At 37.3% G+C, this 16,460-nt stretch overlaps 1 protein-coding gene and 1 long non-coding RNA gene across 3 annotated transcripts; one reads left to right on the top strand and one right to left on the bottom strand.

Annotated features, from left to right (window-relative positions):
- Positions 1-556: 556 nt before the first annotated feature.
- LOC112151652 lies at positions 557-3,897 on the bottom strand. Of its 2 annotated transcripts, XR_002920170.2 has the most exons (4): positions 3,762-3,897; positions 2,746-2,808; positions 2,003-2,111; positions 557-1,874 (listed from the first exon to the last, which is right to left on the bottom strand). It is a non-coding gene; the product is annotated as an uncharacterized LOC112151652 (long non-coding RNA). The 2 variants fall into 2 exon arrangements; XR_004949883.1 differs by having other exon boundaries at positions 2,003-2,808.
- On the top strand, positions 3,595-6,697 carry LOC112151651 (Golgi reassembly-stacking protein 1). Its single transcript, XM_024280681.2, has 10 exons — positions 3,595-3,686; positions 3,755-3,865; positions 4,286-4,366; positions 4,499-4,702; positions 4,818-4,904; positions 5,025-5,155; positions 5,577-5,718; positions 5,796-5,892; positions 5,980-6,048; positions 6,120-6,697. Exons 1-10 carry the CDS (start codon positions 3,672-3,674, stop codon positions 6,236-6,238), a joined length of 1,056 nt encoding a protein of 351 aa, XP_024136449.1. The 5' UTR covers positions 3,595-3,671; the 3' UTR covers positions 6,239-6,697.
- Positions 6,698-16,460: the final 9,763 nt, after the last annotated feature.

The following is a 16,460-nucleotide window of genomic DNA, read 5'->3' as shown; positions in this document are numbered from 1 at the left end:
AGATTTGACTAGAAAAAAATAAGGTTTTATTTGTCATTGTCACAGGACAAATGAAATTAAGTGTTTCCTGGTCATTGCAACACTTGTACCTTAAAACAACCCATGGTAAAAACTTACTACTAAAAATAATGCATAAAAGTGCTCAACTGGAATCCAAAAACAGGAAATTAAATCAATTTGTTGCTAAATTAAATGCATTTATCGCTTAAAAAACAAGATACTCAATGTGTTGAGCGAATACTGTCAATAGCAATGTATCATCCCTTAAAAAAGGGAATTTAACAATATAAAATTAGCATTTTTTTTATGTATTTTCCCATGAAAAGGCAATACAACAATATAAAATTAGCATTTTTCATGGTAAATAACTTGTATCTAAAGTTGCCCGAATTTCACCGTTAAATATACAGTTGTGCTTTTTATTAGACTGAGGTAAAAGCATGTTGTCTATTGTATATTTATTTATTTTTTTATTAATTTTAGAACGATTTGATTGTAAGAACCTCACATTTATCCCATAAAAATTGCAACGGTTGCCTATGAAATTAACTAATTATTTTTTTTCATTAAAAATTGGTAGTTCAGGTTCCCAAGATTTTGCAGTTAAAAACAATTGTAGTATTTTTATTTGCATTATGATAAAAAAAGGCAGAATTTACAGTTTTATTGGAAAATATATAAATAAAATCATAAACATTCACCCTTGAAAAACCAGTCAGACTATAATTTTAGCAATTAAATAAAAACTTTTAACTGTTTACCAGATTTTTACTGTAAAATATGCAGTACAGTTTATTTTGTGCATTTTTTTAATGAATATTTCTGTATAGTTTATTTTATTGTCATTTTTTAGGGGGGTTATTACAAAAAATCCCTCTAAAAAGAAAAGCTTTTACTATAATTATAACAATTTCACTATCAAAAAATTGGATGATAACATTTTTATAATACAAAACTCCAATTATTTCTTAAAAAACTTAAATAATCAGGTCTACTTTGGAATCTATGGGTTTTTCCATAAAAGAAACACACTAGAAATGTGTATTTTCCCAAATGACTTGTCAAGAAAGATAAACTCCCTTTGAATACAACTATTTTTCATGTAAGCCCATGGAAGTTTCCAGCAGTTTCTGTCCTCTGTGGCTGAGAGAAAAACTCCTCACCACTCTCACAAACACATGGCAAGACATTCCAGACAAAGAGGAAATGTTGAGTCTGCGACTGTCTCGCTGGTGTTTGGCCACAACAGAGAAAGTTTGGTTCTTGTTAAGGACAGTTTTCTGGCCGGCATTAAACAAATCTCCTGGATTCCTTTGATCCCGACAGCATGAGTGAAGATCTGCTTCTGTGCCACTCAAGCCTTTTAAGTGTGGTGGAGGTCCACTGCCTGTGATCTCTAGCTTAAAAACATTTCTCGGAATTTTCCATCATCTCAGCAACAGCTTAGGAGGTCAGAAGATCAAGACTTTAACCGCTTTGTTATCCAACCCCCTCAAGCCTTTAACTGGGGCCGTACACACAGCACAGCATGCAATTAGAGAGAAAGCACCTCAGACACTGGAAAAGTACAGGAGAGCGATGATTTTTTTTTTTTAAAACGGCATAAGATAAACAGAAGCATCTTAGATTATTTGAATTTTGACATCTCGGAATGTTTTAAAGATTCCAAAATCTGGAAATGTTCACAAAAAATCCAGGAATCCATGCTGAAACAGCCTTCTTGGATTGCTGTTATCTAGATTCTGCAGAAAAACGATGACTCAGCTGAACATAGCGGGTTTTTCACACTTGGCTGCACACGCCAGCCGGCTGATCCGTAAATGACCACACGGCGGACTCTCCGGGCTTTAGCTCAGTCAACCTCTGAGGTCACCCTGGGACAAATGGGAAAAGGGATCAGATTGTGGAGTGATGATAAAATTCCACGGTGACCTTCTATCTTTTACAAGAACTGTATGCGTAAAAGATTTTCTGGTTTTTCAGAGGAAACCCAAATGTTCACCGTCATGCATGGCTGTCCTTAGACTCCGTTAATCCTCCGTCTGTGATGTAACAGGTGAAGCCATGAGGGAGCATCTGGTCTGGGTTAGAGAGGTCAGCCATCTCCACATCTCAGTTGTCACATGAATTAGCCGGATTAAAAAGAGCAATTAGAATGAGGGGTTGGTTAATTCAGAAGCTGTTTATTGGTCATTAATGACCTGTATTTTTATTTTTTTACATTTTCATAAAATAAGAAAATAACAAAAACAACTAATTTGATTATCAACTTTAGACCTAGATCTTGGAATCTTGGAAAAAGTCAATTTGCATCTCTAACAGTTAATGGAAATCCATCACTTGATAACTTGGGTGAATTATTTGACTTTCTGAGGGATAAAATAACTTAAAATCAACTCTATGTGCAGAGATTTTTGAACTGGGGAGTTTATAAAGAAAATTTAGATTAAAACCGTGTTTCTGAGTGTTTTTATTTAAATCATTATGATTGAAAAATAGCTTTTTTGTGAAGTAGTATACAATGGGCGGGTCACAAACTCTAAGCTCTGCTCCATTCTGATGCATCCACTTGCAGACGACTAGATCCATGTTTGTTTGTTTGTTTTTTTCTTGTCTGATCTGACATCTGACTCTTACTGTACAGCTGTATAGCTCCAGTATTGCTCGCCATTGTAATGTGAGGGACTGTAAGCTAGCAGGAGAGCATGTGCACAGAAAGGTGTAGAAAAGCAGGATCAGGCTTACCTGTGTCAGTAGTTCCACCCACAACTCAGGGACAAATTTCTGCCCTTCTGCAGAAACTATGACCTAGAAAACAACACAGGTTTAAAAAAAAAAAAAAAATCTAAAAACAACAAAACCATAATTAAAAGACCATTGGGAATACTTTTATAATAGATCAAAAGATGAGGATTGGGACTTCAAGACAGAAGTGCATATTTTCTGCAAGTCTAATATGGGATTTGTGATGCAAAAGTTCCTGATAAAAGTCAAAATCTCACTGATTTACATATCTTTTTATTTAGGCACAGAATGACCTGTCTAATGAGAGGTTTTATTTTAAAATTAGTTGTATTTCAAATTGTCAATGTGCTGCAATGCACAAAAAATAACCAAATTCTGCCTAAAACATATTGTCTTCTGATTTTTTTAAAGTCTTGCACGATGTTGTTTTTATGTTTTTATTACAATTACAGTCTTTGTTCTGCTTATTGCTGTGTTCTGAGATGTTTATGTTTACAAATAAATGTAACTTGAAATTATTCATGTTATATTGTTGATTTTTTTTTCTGAAAAAAGCATTTTCTTCTTCTTCTTAGAGGATAAGTTGAAAGGTGAATAACATTTAACAATAATAATAACAATAATAATAAATTATTATTATTATTATTATTTACTTTAGATGCTGACTATCCAAACAAATAATTAATTTAAATTTAGGAAAATTCATATTGCTATAACTTTTAATATGTAATTTTGGGACAGAAATTGTATTTTTTCAAATATATTTTTGAACTAAGAAAATATAATTGCTATTTCAACGAAATGTTTAAATGAATGAATACATATAAAGAATTGTTGACTCTGAATACATGCATTTCTTTGCTCCAGTTTGGTTTATTCCATTAAGGACAGCTAATCGACTGACGAGTCTTCCAGCAGACGAACATATGTTCGATTACTCGGTAATCTCGGTTTGCCTGCCTGTCTTCCGCCTGCTGTCATCTCCTGCTGAGTGTTTGCTCTTTCTCAGACTCTACCTCGGTGTCATGCGTTAACCCGTCAGCGTTTGAAGGCCATGGGGCTGACGCAGGGCTCGTTCTTGTCGGACGGTGGAAGCAGCTGCGGTTATCACGTGCATGGGGTAGGTTGTAACCTGAACTTCAAGGTTATTCTTACTCATTTGTACCAAGTTCAAAGTAGAAATGCTTTAAATTAACATTACACGATTTCTTAATGTTGTCGAACTGTAAAGCAGCAACTCTCGCGATATCTGCGCGTACTTTTTGAATGAGATCTTAATTGTGTCCTCCTGATGAGGTGGCATTTGGCATAAACCCAACTTGTTCAGGTTTTCTAAGTGACAGACGTATTTAAAACTCACTATACAAACTATATTGCATTTGCAAAATATAACAATTGTATTTTTATATTAATTGTATTTGTATAAATGCCAATACAGCGCATGCTAGCTTCTAAAAGGAAAGATGCCTTCTAGAAACTGCAATATCTCAAATTGACACAAGGGGGCGACAACACAGCATTTCCATGCCTGCCCTTTCAGATTCAAGAAGACTCACCAGCATGGAAGGCAGGCCTGGAGCCTTTCTTTGACTTTATTCTCTCCATTGGACACACCAGACTAGTAAGTATGTTACTTTAATGCTATATTATTTTTCTTTTTAATGTCTTTTATACCAATATGCATAGATTTAAATCTTAAAAGCGTGTTTTTATTGTTTTTGGTATAACAGATGCACTCTCTTTCCCCTCCTAGAATAAAGAAAGCAGTTTGCTGAAGGATCTATTGAAGGCCAATGTTGAGAAAGCTGTCAAACTCGAAGTGTACAACTCGAAAACTCAGCGGGTTAGGGAACTGGAGGTGACACCCAGCAATATGTGGGGCGGTCAAGGATTGCTGGGTGCTAGCGTTCGATTCTGCTGCTTTGAAGGAGCCAATGAGAACGTCTGGCATGTCTTGGTAAGTCAAACCTGCTTTTTGATTGAGTTAAATATATAAAAAAAAACACTATCTTCCTATATTTATGCTTAATTCTGTCTGTGATTTGGGGTAAAAATCCTGTTTCGTTTTTCAGGACGTGGAACCAAAGTCTCCTGCAGCGCTGGCCGGCCTCAGAGCTCACTCTGACTTTATTGTTGGCGCTGACCAAGTCCTGCAGGATGTGTGTTTGCATTTTTGTCAACATCTTTAACTTGAATTTAATGCAAAAAAAAAAAAAAAACAGCACAATTTTAATCCAAAAAATGATCACAAAAGTGAGTATTTTTGTGTAATTCTGCAGTCTGAGGATTTCTTCTCCTTGATTGAAGCCAACGAGGGAAGACCTTTAAAGCTGCTGGTTTATGACACTCAGACTGACCGGTGCAGGGAGGCAGTGGTGACTCCTAATGCAGATTGGGGAGGAGAAGGAAGGTTGGTATTTTGTGTTTTTCATGTGTGTACATTAATTGATCACTTTCTATTACTAATAATTATTTTTACTTTCTTTTTTATGACTGGAGGGATTTTTCCAGATTAAAATAGTCCTTATTTCACAAGTAGAGATAAAGTTATTTGCATAATATTGTAAACAAATTCTGAAATTGAACTGTTAAATTAAAAAATGTAGAATATTTTTCACAAAAGTAAGAAAAATCTCAAGGAATCATTTTTTTTATGAAAAATGTGAAAAATTGAGAATATTAAACCTAAATTATGAAAATATTTTGATCAAAAGTGTAAAAAATGTAAAAAAAATCTATAATTAACAATTGTTGGTGCAAAAAACATTAAGATATTCTGTGCTTTAATTCTATCTAATTCCCGTCAGTATTTTGTTCTAAACTCATTTTAGTTTAGGCTGTGGAATCGGCTATGGGTACTTACATCGGATCCCAACTCGTCATGTTCCTCTGGATCCACAGAATGAAGGTTCTCTGCCTCAAGAGCTGACCACCAGCAGCGAAGAAGTCTCCTCATTTGACCATAAAGAGGAGGTACAAGTTCTGATTTTTTTTTAAATATTTATTCCTTTTAAAACCAGTTTGTATGACCTGTACTTCCTTTATTTTAGGTGCGGTCTGAGTTTAGTGAAGTAGATTTGACTCCAAACGAAGCAGCTGTGGACGATCCCAATGAAATCTCACCCACTCAGCACCCTGCAGACGTTGGTAAGCAGAGTTTAATTACCGTCTCCACACACAAACTTTTACTTTCTCCGAATTTTCCCCCTGAAGCTCTGACTTTGCATTCGTCAGACGCAGATGAGGACCACAGCTCCATGTGTGCCGATTATGGAGACGACACAGGTGATCAGTGTAGCTTAGGTAAGCATCCTACAAACCAACAAAACATCTATAACAAAGCACTTCTTTAAATTCATTTTTCGTTCTTTAAGATAAATCATCTTTGGACCAAAGTGCTCCAACTCCAGAAGAACCGTCTGCCTCCGGAGAGGCTGCAGATCCTCCAAACTCAGGCCAAACGTTGCTGGAGATTTCTGCAGGAGACTCCTAAACCTGTGTGGTCACTTTACCGTCACCGGAAGGACTCCGCCTCCCTGGGGCTGCATGGTCATTTGCACTTTTCAGAAATGTATTATGGGATAGTTAAATTGCCAAACAAACTGAAGCTAAAGCATTTTCCTGCTGAAAATAGTTGTAGTTTGCACAAAAACAAATGTGAAAATATGCATCTTGCTGTATGAAGCCATGAGGAGGGAACTGTAGCTTTTGAATGTAAGGTTTGTTTTTATTCTCTCTAAGGTTCTTGTTGCTTTGACGTTATTTCATCTCAGGCTTTAACAGACATGCCTTCCTGCCTTCTGGTCTGTTAGAATTTAGATTTATGTAAATGATAGTCTCGCTGTTCTTTGGTTGTTTTCTGTTTTTAATGGTTTTAACTGAAGCTATGTTACAGATTTCTATGGAAGGAAGAAAAAATATAAAAGGAAATACTCAACATGTATTCTGAGAAGTCTGGCTTCTTTTGAGTGTCTCACTTCCTTTTTCAGCTTCTTAGAAAATTGTGTTTTTTTTTGTTTGTTTTGTTTGTTTTTTTAATCCAACTAAGTGCCCTAGTTGTAGAGTGTCAGCCCTGAGATTGTAAGATCGTGAGTTCAAATCCTGGCCGAGACACACTCAACACTACAAAAATGAGATACAATTATGAAGAGAATATAGACTCGCCCCAATGTGTGCGTGCGTAATTCTTGATTTGTGTACCTAACTTTGGATTTGTGGGTGCATAGTTCTTGATCTGTGCGTAACTGGTGATTTGTGCATGCGTAATTCTTGATTTGTGTGTAACTGTGGATTTCTGTGTGTATAGTTCTGGGTTGGGCTGCACGGTGGCGCAAGTGGTTGGCGCTCTCGCCTCTCAGCGAGAAGGCCCCGGTTCGACTCCCGGCTGGGACCTTTCTGTGTGGAGTTTGCATGTTCTCCCCGTGCATGCGTGGGTTTTCACCGGGGACTCCGGCTTCCTCCCACCCTCCAAAAACATGCTTCATAGGTTAATTGGTGACTCTAAATTGCCCCTAGGTGTGAATGTGAGAGTGGATGTGTGTGTGATTGAGGCCCTGCGACAGACTGGCGACCTGTCCAGGGTGTACCCCGCCTTCGCCCTTCAGTAGCCGGGATAGGCTCCGGCACCCCCGCGACCCCGAAAGGGAAGAAGCGGTCAAGAAGATGGATGGATGGATGGATAGTTCTGGGTTTGTGTATAACTTTGGATATGTGCGTGCGTATTATTTGATTTGCATGCAAAATTTTAGATTTGTGTGTAGGTGTGGATTTGTGTGTGTGTAGTTCTTAATTTGTGCGTGTGTAATTCGGTATTTGTGCGTACCTGTGAATTTGTGCATGCGAATTCTTGATTTGTGTGTGCGTTATTCATTTGTATGTGTGTTATTCTTAATTTGTATGTGCGTTATTCTTGATTTGTGTGTAACTGGGGATTTGTGGGCATTTAGTTCTTGATTTGTGTGTATGTAGGTCATGATTGGTGCGCAACTGTGGATGTGTGCGTAATTCTTGATTTGTTTGCGTAATTTCTGATTTGTGCGTAATTGTTCATGTGTAGTTCCGGATTTGTGTGTGCGTAGTTTTAGATTTGCGTTCAAAATTTTTGATTTATGCGTAACTGGATGTGTGTGTGTGTGTGATTTCTGATTTGTGTGTGTGTAGCTCTGGATTGGTGCGTAACTGTGAATTTTTGTGCGTGCGTAATTCTACAAAACATTTTGTGCATAAGTACAAAAATTATTAAATAAAAAAATAAAATTTACACAGGCACAACTTAAAATTACAACGGTTAAAAACTAACTTCACACACAAACTTTCAAATTACACACAATTGCTTGTTACGCACGCACAAATCTGCATTTAAAAGGGTAAAATGTCAAATTTTCACTAGATAATGTTCACTATCTAAGTTTAAAGCAGCTAAAAAACTCAGATGACCCAGCATTCTAGCAGCATTTAAACACATCACTTTTACCTACAAATCTTGGACATGTGAAAAAAGTCTCACATCAGATTTGTGCATAAAAGCGGTTTTGTTTGTCACAATTTGTGCATACTTTTTAAATTTTTTTGTATGTAGTTAGTTTTAAGCTGGTGTCATTTTAAGTTGTGTGTTGTTTTTTTTATTTAGTAATTTTTGTACTTATTCTCAAAATATATTGTATGAGTTACAAATCAAGAGTTATGCACACATTAATCAGGTTGAGTCTATTTTCTCTCCATACCAGTGTCTCACTGCTTCATGGCTCCCAACATTAAGGTGTTGGATTTGGAGGTTAAACCACCAAATGGTTCGAGTGTGTCTGTTTCTGCTGCTCATCACGTCTTCAGGGGTCAAATGCAGAAGAAAAGGCTCACACACTCTATATGTGACACATTTTTAGTTCCAGCTTTTGGACAGCAGGTGTCAGCAAACTCCTCATTTCTGTTTTAATTGATGGCAGCTTAAAAAAAAGCAACAAATGTGAAAATAAATGGAGCAGTGAATAATTAAGTCTTAAAGATTACATCTAAATTGGAGTTTTTACTCTTGAGTTCCCAGAAATATTAGAAAAAAACATAGTAAATATTTATTATGAATAAAATTACGCTCATTTTTAATTTTTTGCGTTATAAAACATGGTAAAAATGTGTATTTTAATTAGTTTGAAAAGCACATCTATATTTTAACTATATAAATATAGATTTTTTTCTAATGTTTTATTCTTTCTCGTCTGTTTTTCTTTCTTCCTAAACTGTAACTATTGCATCATAATACATAACAATCCCAATTTGCTTTCCAACATCAATTATGAATTTGTTTAACCAAAAAATATGGCTGCAAAATACGCCGAGAGGCAACAGAGGAGGAATATGCCTCAATTATTTACAGTGACTTCTTTCTTTAGTTGTGTGGGGGGGATGGGGGAAAAAACACTGAGGGGGAAGAAAGACAAGAAGAAGATGGATCTTCTTCCTCCAGAGTGATGGAGTGGTGATCTTAGAGAAGCTTCCCTCAGGCTCATCTGACAGCACGGTGTTAAGGACGGTTTTAAGGGGATCAAACGGATAGATAAGCCTGACATTTCACGTTATAATCTGGGAATAAATGTGAAGCTATAAATCCACAGAGATGATTATTTTAGGGTATTTCACCATCGTCTTGTGGGATCTGTGTAGTGGCATTGTTTGTAGATTAAGCCCGAGGCGTCTGGATGCGAGAAGGACCCCCGAAAGGTGGAGATTTCCAGATTAAACGTAGGTTTTTTGGCTGCTTTTTTTTTTCGCCTTTGCTGCCTCTCCTCTCTGGGAGAGTTTCAGAGGACACTGACGCAGCTGAACCCACACGTCAGCTTTGCTTTATCTCAGCTCCTGAGAGGCTCAGCTTGCAGGCTGTAGCACCCAGTGCCTCAGCCCGCCTTTGCAGCGTGACAAATTTTGAAATAGAGATAGAAAAATAAGTGGAGGTTGATGGAAAAAGAGGCAAATGAGGTTGATTATTCTACAGAAAGCAAAAAGAAATATTGAATGTTTCTGCTCAGATGTGCTTTAGGAAGATAACAGTGTTCACATACATGTCTCATGCAGCTTTGTGTGTGCACGGCCACCAGCACACAAGCAGTAATTACATTCACTCAAGCAGGAGGACTGTCGCTGTGAGGGCCAGAATTCAATACAAGGTTGTTGCATCTCCTGGAGTCGATTCCTCCCGGCTGCATGTTTGCTGCTGGTTGTTTGAATGTGCTCCAAATAAACATTGCCTCAAAAGAATTTACTCTGAAACAGCAACACACGGCTGACACAGAGATATTTTGATGAAAAGAGGCAACACTCTGCTGCTTATCTGCCTTAAAAATGCATTGGCAGCAAGTGCAGAACCAGACAATACAAAAAGGGATTTCAGCTCTGAGGTTTCATCTCTGCAGGGTTGCAATAAAATAACACATCCTTTCAAAATAAAAGGGTGCTCCATTTTTAGCAGCAATTGCATTTGCAAGAGTCGTCAGATCTTTGGGTGTAGCAGCTTGGTGGGGAGAAAGATCATGTCTGCTATTGACGTTTTCCAGGGTGGTAACTTAAGATCCACCTCCAGCTGTAAATCTGCTGCAGCGCAGAGGATGTGAGGCGTGAGGTGCTTTCAGACAGCCATTCTTCTCTTTCTTTCTTCTCATCACCATAGCTCAGATGATGGTTAATGGTTCCCTCAATTAGGGAACCATTAAGGATTAAATGGAAATGCTTATAAATACATGAAAACGTTTTTATTGTGGTTCAGTAGTTAGAACATTTTAAATCTGTTTGATCCAGATCATATTTGATGAATCACCAGAGTGAATACCTGGTAATAAATAGTATTTCTAATAGTTTTTCAGGTTGTATGAATTATTCTAAGCAAAATAACAGAAACACACTTTCATCTCTGTTTCACCTCTACTTTTTTGTTTTATTTACTAGAGTCAGAGTCAGTGTTCAACTGAAATACATTAAAGAGAATATAAAACTAAAAGAACAAATAGAAGGTTATTAAATATGAAGCAATAAGAAGAGCAAAAAAAATTGTTCAGATGAAGCGTTTCTGACAGCATTATAATAAGGATATGTTGTAAAGATGTTAAAGAAGAAAAGTATATAACTCCACCATTATGTTTCTTTATAAAGCTCTGCCTAATTTCTAGGGTGTAATGATTAATTGATGAATAGATTTATATTCTTATATCCACTCAATATGTCAGGTTATTAACCAAATCGACATTTAAAACTGCTTAAAAATGAAATAAATCGATTGTAATAAATTAGAATATACCTTTATTTTATATATAGGTTTATTTTACTATTAAAAAAATGATCAAGCGTTACAGTCCAATATGTGGAAACACTGAAACAGTGAGCCAGAATGTTCTAATAATTATTTTGATGTGGAGACACAACCAAAATTTGAATGGATTTACATTTACTATTAATTCTTGTTTACTTGTTTGTCAGTGCACATATTTAATTTACACTTAATTATCCTGCAAAAAAAACAAGGAATCTGGAAAACTTCACCTGCACTGTTAGTACCAGGTATTTATCTCTGAGTTGCATTTTCTGCTAAATATGTTCTGAATGGATTTTGGGTAAGTGGAAATGGAATCATTAAAATTAATATGTATTATTTTCCATTTAAAAGGGTGACAAACTGCTAAAGTAAACACAGAACTGGATCTGCTGTCAGAATGACAAAGATAACCACAGACCCAGAGGCTGTTTATGGTTTTTTTTTTAGAAAAAAATGGCTCATAACCTACCTCTTTAACCTGGTTTTAGTTTCCTTTAGAAATATTTATATTTAACTTACTCAATGTATTCATAATTTGGTTTAATTTTTTGCCTAGAATGATGTTTTTTGTGATCACTTGTATCTATTTTGCTTTAAGTTGTTTTTTTTTAAAAAACTTTTTATGCATTTTAATCTTTTTACATTTTGTTTGCCTTCTGTAGCTCCTTCACCTCGTTCACTCGTTGAACAGGATCGGTCCAGTTGGTTCTCCTGGATTTAGGGGAATCCTGCGTGACGCCCCCTGTGATCATGATATGATCTCATAGCATCATTCCCTCACTTTACCATCAATTCATGATTGTATTCATATTCTTATGTATGTAAGTTTGAAGCTTGTTTTTTATCATGTAAAGGACTAAAGATTACCATGTGTAATTACTTGCCGTTACTATTTATGGTACTGTAGTAGTATGTGATCCAAGTATTTCTTTTTAAATTTTGAGTTTTATATGCCTTATGTTGTTTTTGTTTGGTCCTACATGAAGATATGTATCCCATTTTAAAGGATATTTTGGCTCTTGACAACACACTGAAGGTTTATCGTTCAAAAAATACCAATATAGAAAAGTAAAATGGCTGCTGCATAATAGCGGATCATTTCTGCCTTTTATGAGAACAAAAAAAAAAAGAACAAAAACTGCTCTCACTGCAATTTTCACTAAAGATTGCCTGAAAACTGTCATTCTGTTGCAACTTCATAACCCTCTCTCTTCCCTGCGGTTCTCTTCATTTTCTGAAATGAGGCAAGGCTTAGCTCAGTCTCACATATATGAGCGGGAAACACGACTCATTCCGCCGCTCGCCGTTTTGCTGTCTGTGACTTATTTGCTGCGACATGTTCACTGCTACTCAGTATTAGTTTTGGCCCCATGGGGGGCTGTCTCCTTGCTTTAGCAGTCAGCTGTTTCTGCACTGAGCTCAGAAAAGCTGGTTTTGGCCTTCTAAAATATACAAACACGTACACAATAGATCAAAGAATGTCACTGTGTAATGGAAACGGTTGAATTTTAAGTCAAACTTTATAACCATACAGACGTTCATAGTTTTTGATGATAAGTTGCAAGAATTTAGATGAGATTAAAAAAATTGACTGACTTGTCTGGAATGTGAAATGTTTTGGGTTTTTTTATGTCAAAGCAAACACATTTTTTAAGGAGGAAACTGTAGCATGCCAATAGAACTGACGATTCAGAGTTGTTTGGCTTTAAAAGCTAGTCTTTTTGCAGGTAAGGTCACTCAAAAAAATCTATTTTTAAAGATAATGATCTTTTTATGGTGAGTCCAAAAAACCCCAGAAAAAACTGAACAAGTTTTAAATTTTAGCCACCTTAATTGGTTCGGTGTTCACACTGGACAAGCAGGGATGGGCTTCTTCTTTCACTAGCGTTACTGCAGCTTGTTTTTCTTTAACAGATTTAAATTTTTACAAATGTTTTGTTTAAAAAGATCTTGAAATATAAGCTGAAACGGAGCTCTTGTTGAATAATAAACTGCTCAAATATGAGATTTTGACAATCAGAAATATAGACAATATCCCTTTTGTCAGGAAGTGGTGGAAGAAGGACCCAAATGCAGGAGACCAGGCTTGGTGACAGGAACTTTAATAAATAACTAAAGCATTTAATGAATAACTAAAACATAACAAAGACCCACAACATAACTGTCAAAAACTAAACCAAAGTGTACAATGCTCACAGTACCCCTCCCCAAGAGGGCAGATCCCAGATGCCCCAAAATACCACACCTTGCACGAGGTTACATGGAGGAACAGAAAAAAACGTTAACAAGTCCAGAACACAGCTTGGGTTCCTGCAGCCAAACAGATGTGAGGGGCATGAAAGCCCCTCCTCAGGAGCAGATGTGAAGAGGAGCAGTCCCGATGACTCTCCCCAGGGACAGGACACATAAAGGGGAGCAGCCCCGGCAACCCTTTTTCTTTTTTTTTTTTTTTTTTTCGAGGTTAGCATATTTCATTTATTCAGCCAATACAAATATCCTCTGTGGTCTTGTACAACCTGCCTCAAAAACAAATGTTTACGACTTTTTCTTTTCTCTACAAAACCACAGCTCTGCTGTGTCTGTCTGTGAGCCAAGGTGAATCTGACAGCAGCACATGTGCGTCCCTCAGTTCGTGTCGCGCCCATCAACCTGGCAGAGGGCTGGATTTGTAAAGGAGGGGGTGTTTCTGCCAGGATGGAGCAAGGAAGGAAGGAATGAAGCATGTCAGCTTTTTGGAGCTAAATGGAGCCAGTATCCTTAAAATGCCAGGGGGGAACGGGTGGATTAGAGGGAGAGGTGTTACTGACAGATATAAAAATGCAGTGGAGCTGCAGTATGCAGATAGAGAAGGGTTTTGGAATTTTTAGTTGTAGCTTTACACAGATGTGGTTTTGTTTGTACATAGTCCTGAGACACATTAGAGAGTGTCTCATTAAGGTGGCTAAAAAAAAGAATCAACCCTGCAGAGGATTCTGTGACACACAGCTAAATGCAGGTTCTTGAATGCTCATTTAGCCTCCGGTGTTCACACTGGACAAGCAGGGATGGGCTTCTTCTTTTACTGTTGTTACTGCCGTTGGAAGAGGCTTGTTTTTCTGCTCTATTCCGACTTGGTGTATATCATCATTACTTTTTCCCTCTCATGGGTCTTTTCTGGGCAATTTGCGTGACTATTGCCCACCATTGGGCAATATGTCTTGTATGTGCTGCCTACCACCACCAGTTTCCCTTGGGATTAATAAAGTATTATTGTACCTTATTGTAATGTCTCCCTGTGATCAAACTGTTGGCACTTCTGTGAATGAAAAGGGACACCATCCATGTGTCGCTACCAAATCGGAGTCCCTGATTGGTCAAAGTTTGACCAATAGAATCCCCTCCCCACTTGTGGTCCAAACAGGAAGTACTCGCTAGTCCCCAAAAGCCCAAATCCCAAAACTTCTAGAGAAAATTATTACTAAGTCATTACAAATGTCAGAGTAACCATTGTTGCTTTTGTAGCTCTTTTTAACATCGTCTTGCTAACCCTGATTTTTTTTTCATGATATATTTTCTTTATCGCAAGATACAATACAAAACCGGCCAATCAGACGCCTCAGTAATAACATGTGGTGCTTTCAGTGGAAGGGGTGTGGCTTCCCAACAAGCTCACTCCTGATTAGTAAGAGTGGTTGTCATAAAAACGGTGACTAAGACCGACTTGGACCATTCACTCTATAATAATTTTGTCTGGTTCCAGCATGGCGTCATCCATATCAAGGATACAACGGCAACTAAATTGGCTTCAATTTGCTGGAACCAGAAGTAAAGTATTTTTTTTTCTACGACTGAGAGTTTTGAGCACAGAAATTTGTATTTACAGTGGTGTGAAAAATAAGGACACCTTATGAAAACCTGAATATTTTCCCACAAGCACATTTAATATCAATTTGAACATCACTGAGTGATCCAGGTGATATAACTTGACATTGAAAAATGTCTTGAGCCTAGTAAAACTTTCTATGAAATAGAATTTCAAAAGATTGTAACTTGCAATGTTTAAATTTAGACACTTTTGACACATTTAAGGGTCTAGTAAAGTTTTTCAATTAAGCAATTCCAGCCAGAGAAGAAATAATTTCAAATAAATTCAAAAATATGAACTTTATTCAGATAGCTTTTTTTTTAATTAAATCACTTTCTTTTTTAGAAAATCTTCCAAATAAGATTGGACATTGATTATGTGAACATAATCAATGACAGACAGAGCTGATCATTCAATGAGGGTTTCTTAATGTTTTCACATAAACGTTTACACTGACTTTACATTGGAAGAGGTAGCTTGAAAGCCCGTTGCCGAGGGCGACGTGAAGGAGCTTCAAACACAGTTTCCTGCTATTAAAGTGAAAATATGTCATCAGGTCAGGCTCCAGTCATCTTCCCCACAAATTGCTGAGCTGCACAAACACTTTCTTTTGTTTTTTATTTCATAACCAGAGTCTTCTTTTTCTTTTTTTTTTAAATATGCAGACAATTACTCCTTATCATCATTACTAATGTGTTCCTGAGTTTATCAAATCCTGAATGTAAGTCATCAATTAAGGTGTACGTGAAGAGCCATCCGTTGATGCCATTTATCATAACTGCAGTGATTGTATGAGTGGGCAGGTTTTTGCATAGGTGGACGTGTAATCCATCTTTGTCGAGTCCATGGAGACAGATAAGAGGGCGCCATGTCAGTGCAAAGCCAACACGGCGAATGACGAGCGTATTTACCCAGGAAGAGGCAAACAAAGAGTGGCAGGTGGGTTGGGGTCGCTGCCTCCACCCGTGACTGCAGTGACCGTGACAAATGGAGAGCACAGGTGAGTGAGGGGGGGAGGCCGGATGACGGCTTATCTGCCAGTGAGTCATCAACTGTCAACACATGAGCTGGAGGCAACGGCGAGTATTCTTATGGACGCGTGCAGATCGGTGCTTTTGTGTGGGAGGTTTCCACTGCGATCATGTCTGACAGTAGTGTTCCCTCCTGTTTTTTTCAGCTCTGCTTGCAGATGGATATGTGACAGAAAAACCCACAAAAAAGGAGAATTTCCCTTTAGGACTCTGTGTTCTCTGCACTTTAAAAGTAAATCGCTTATTTAAATAATCACCCCTTGACATTTTGTCTTCCATCAGTAGACGCAGACAAACTGTACTTTGTGTTTTTGAGTCCAAATTAATCCTCTTTTTTTAACAGAAACAATGCATTCCACGCGCCGTCTGTTAATTAATTACTTAAACATTTCTGTCCTCGGCAGGCCAAAATGTGCGGTGTAATTGATGGCTTTGTCTCTGTCCCTATGGCAACTGCAAATTACTATGTAGGACATAATCGCTGCAGTGAAACTCGTGAAATTGCTTTTCCTTTGAACATCATGTTTTAGCACCCCCTTCCCAT

This window comes from Oryzias melastigma, linkage group LG20 (genome assembly GCF_002922805.2).
Source record: "Oryzias melastigma strain HK-1 linkage group LG20, ASM292280v2, whole genome shotgun sequence".
NCBI lineage: Eukaryota > Metazoa > Chordata > Actinopteri > Beloniformes > Adrianichthyidae > Oryzias > Oryzias melastigma.
The sequence above is the reverse complement of the archived record's forward strand: the minus strand, read 5'-3'. Positions and strand labels throughout refer to the sequence as shown.

Coding starts and splice junctions, on each gene's coding strand:
- LOC112151651 (XM_024280681.2), top strand. Junction 5,719..5,795: donor CATTTGACCATAAAGAGGAG/GTACAAGTTCTG, acceptor CCTTTATTTTAG/GTGCGGTCTGAGTTTAGTGA. Junction 5,893..5,979: donor TCAGCACCCTGCAGACGTTG/GTAAGCAGAGTT, acceptor TGCATTCGTCAG/ACGCAGATGAGGACCACAGC.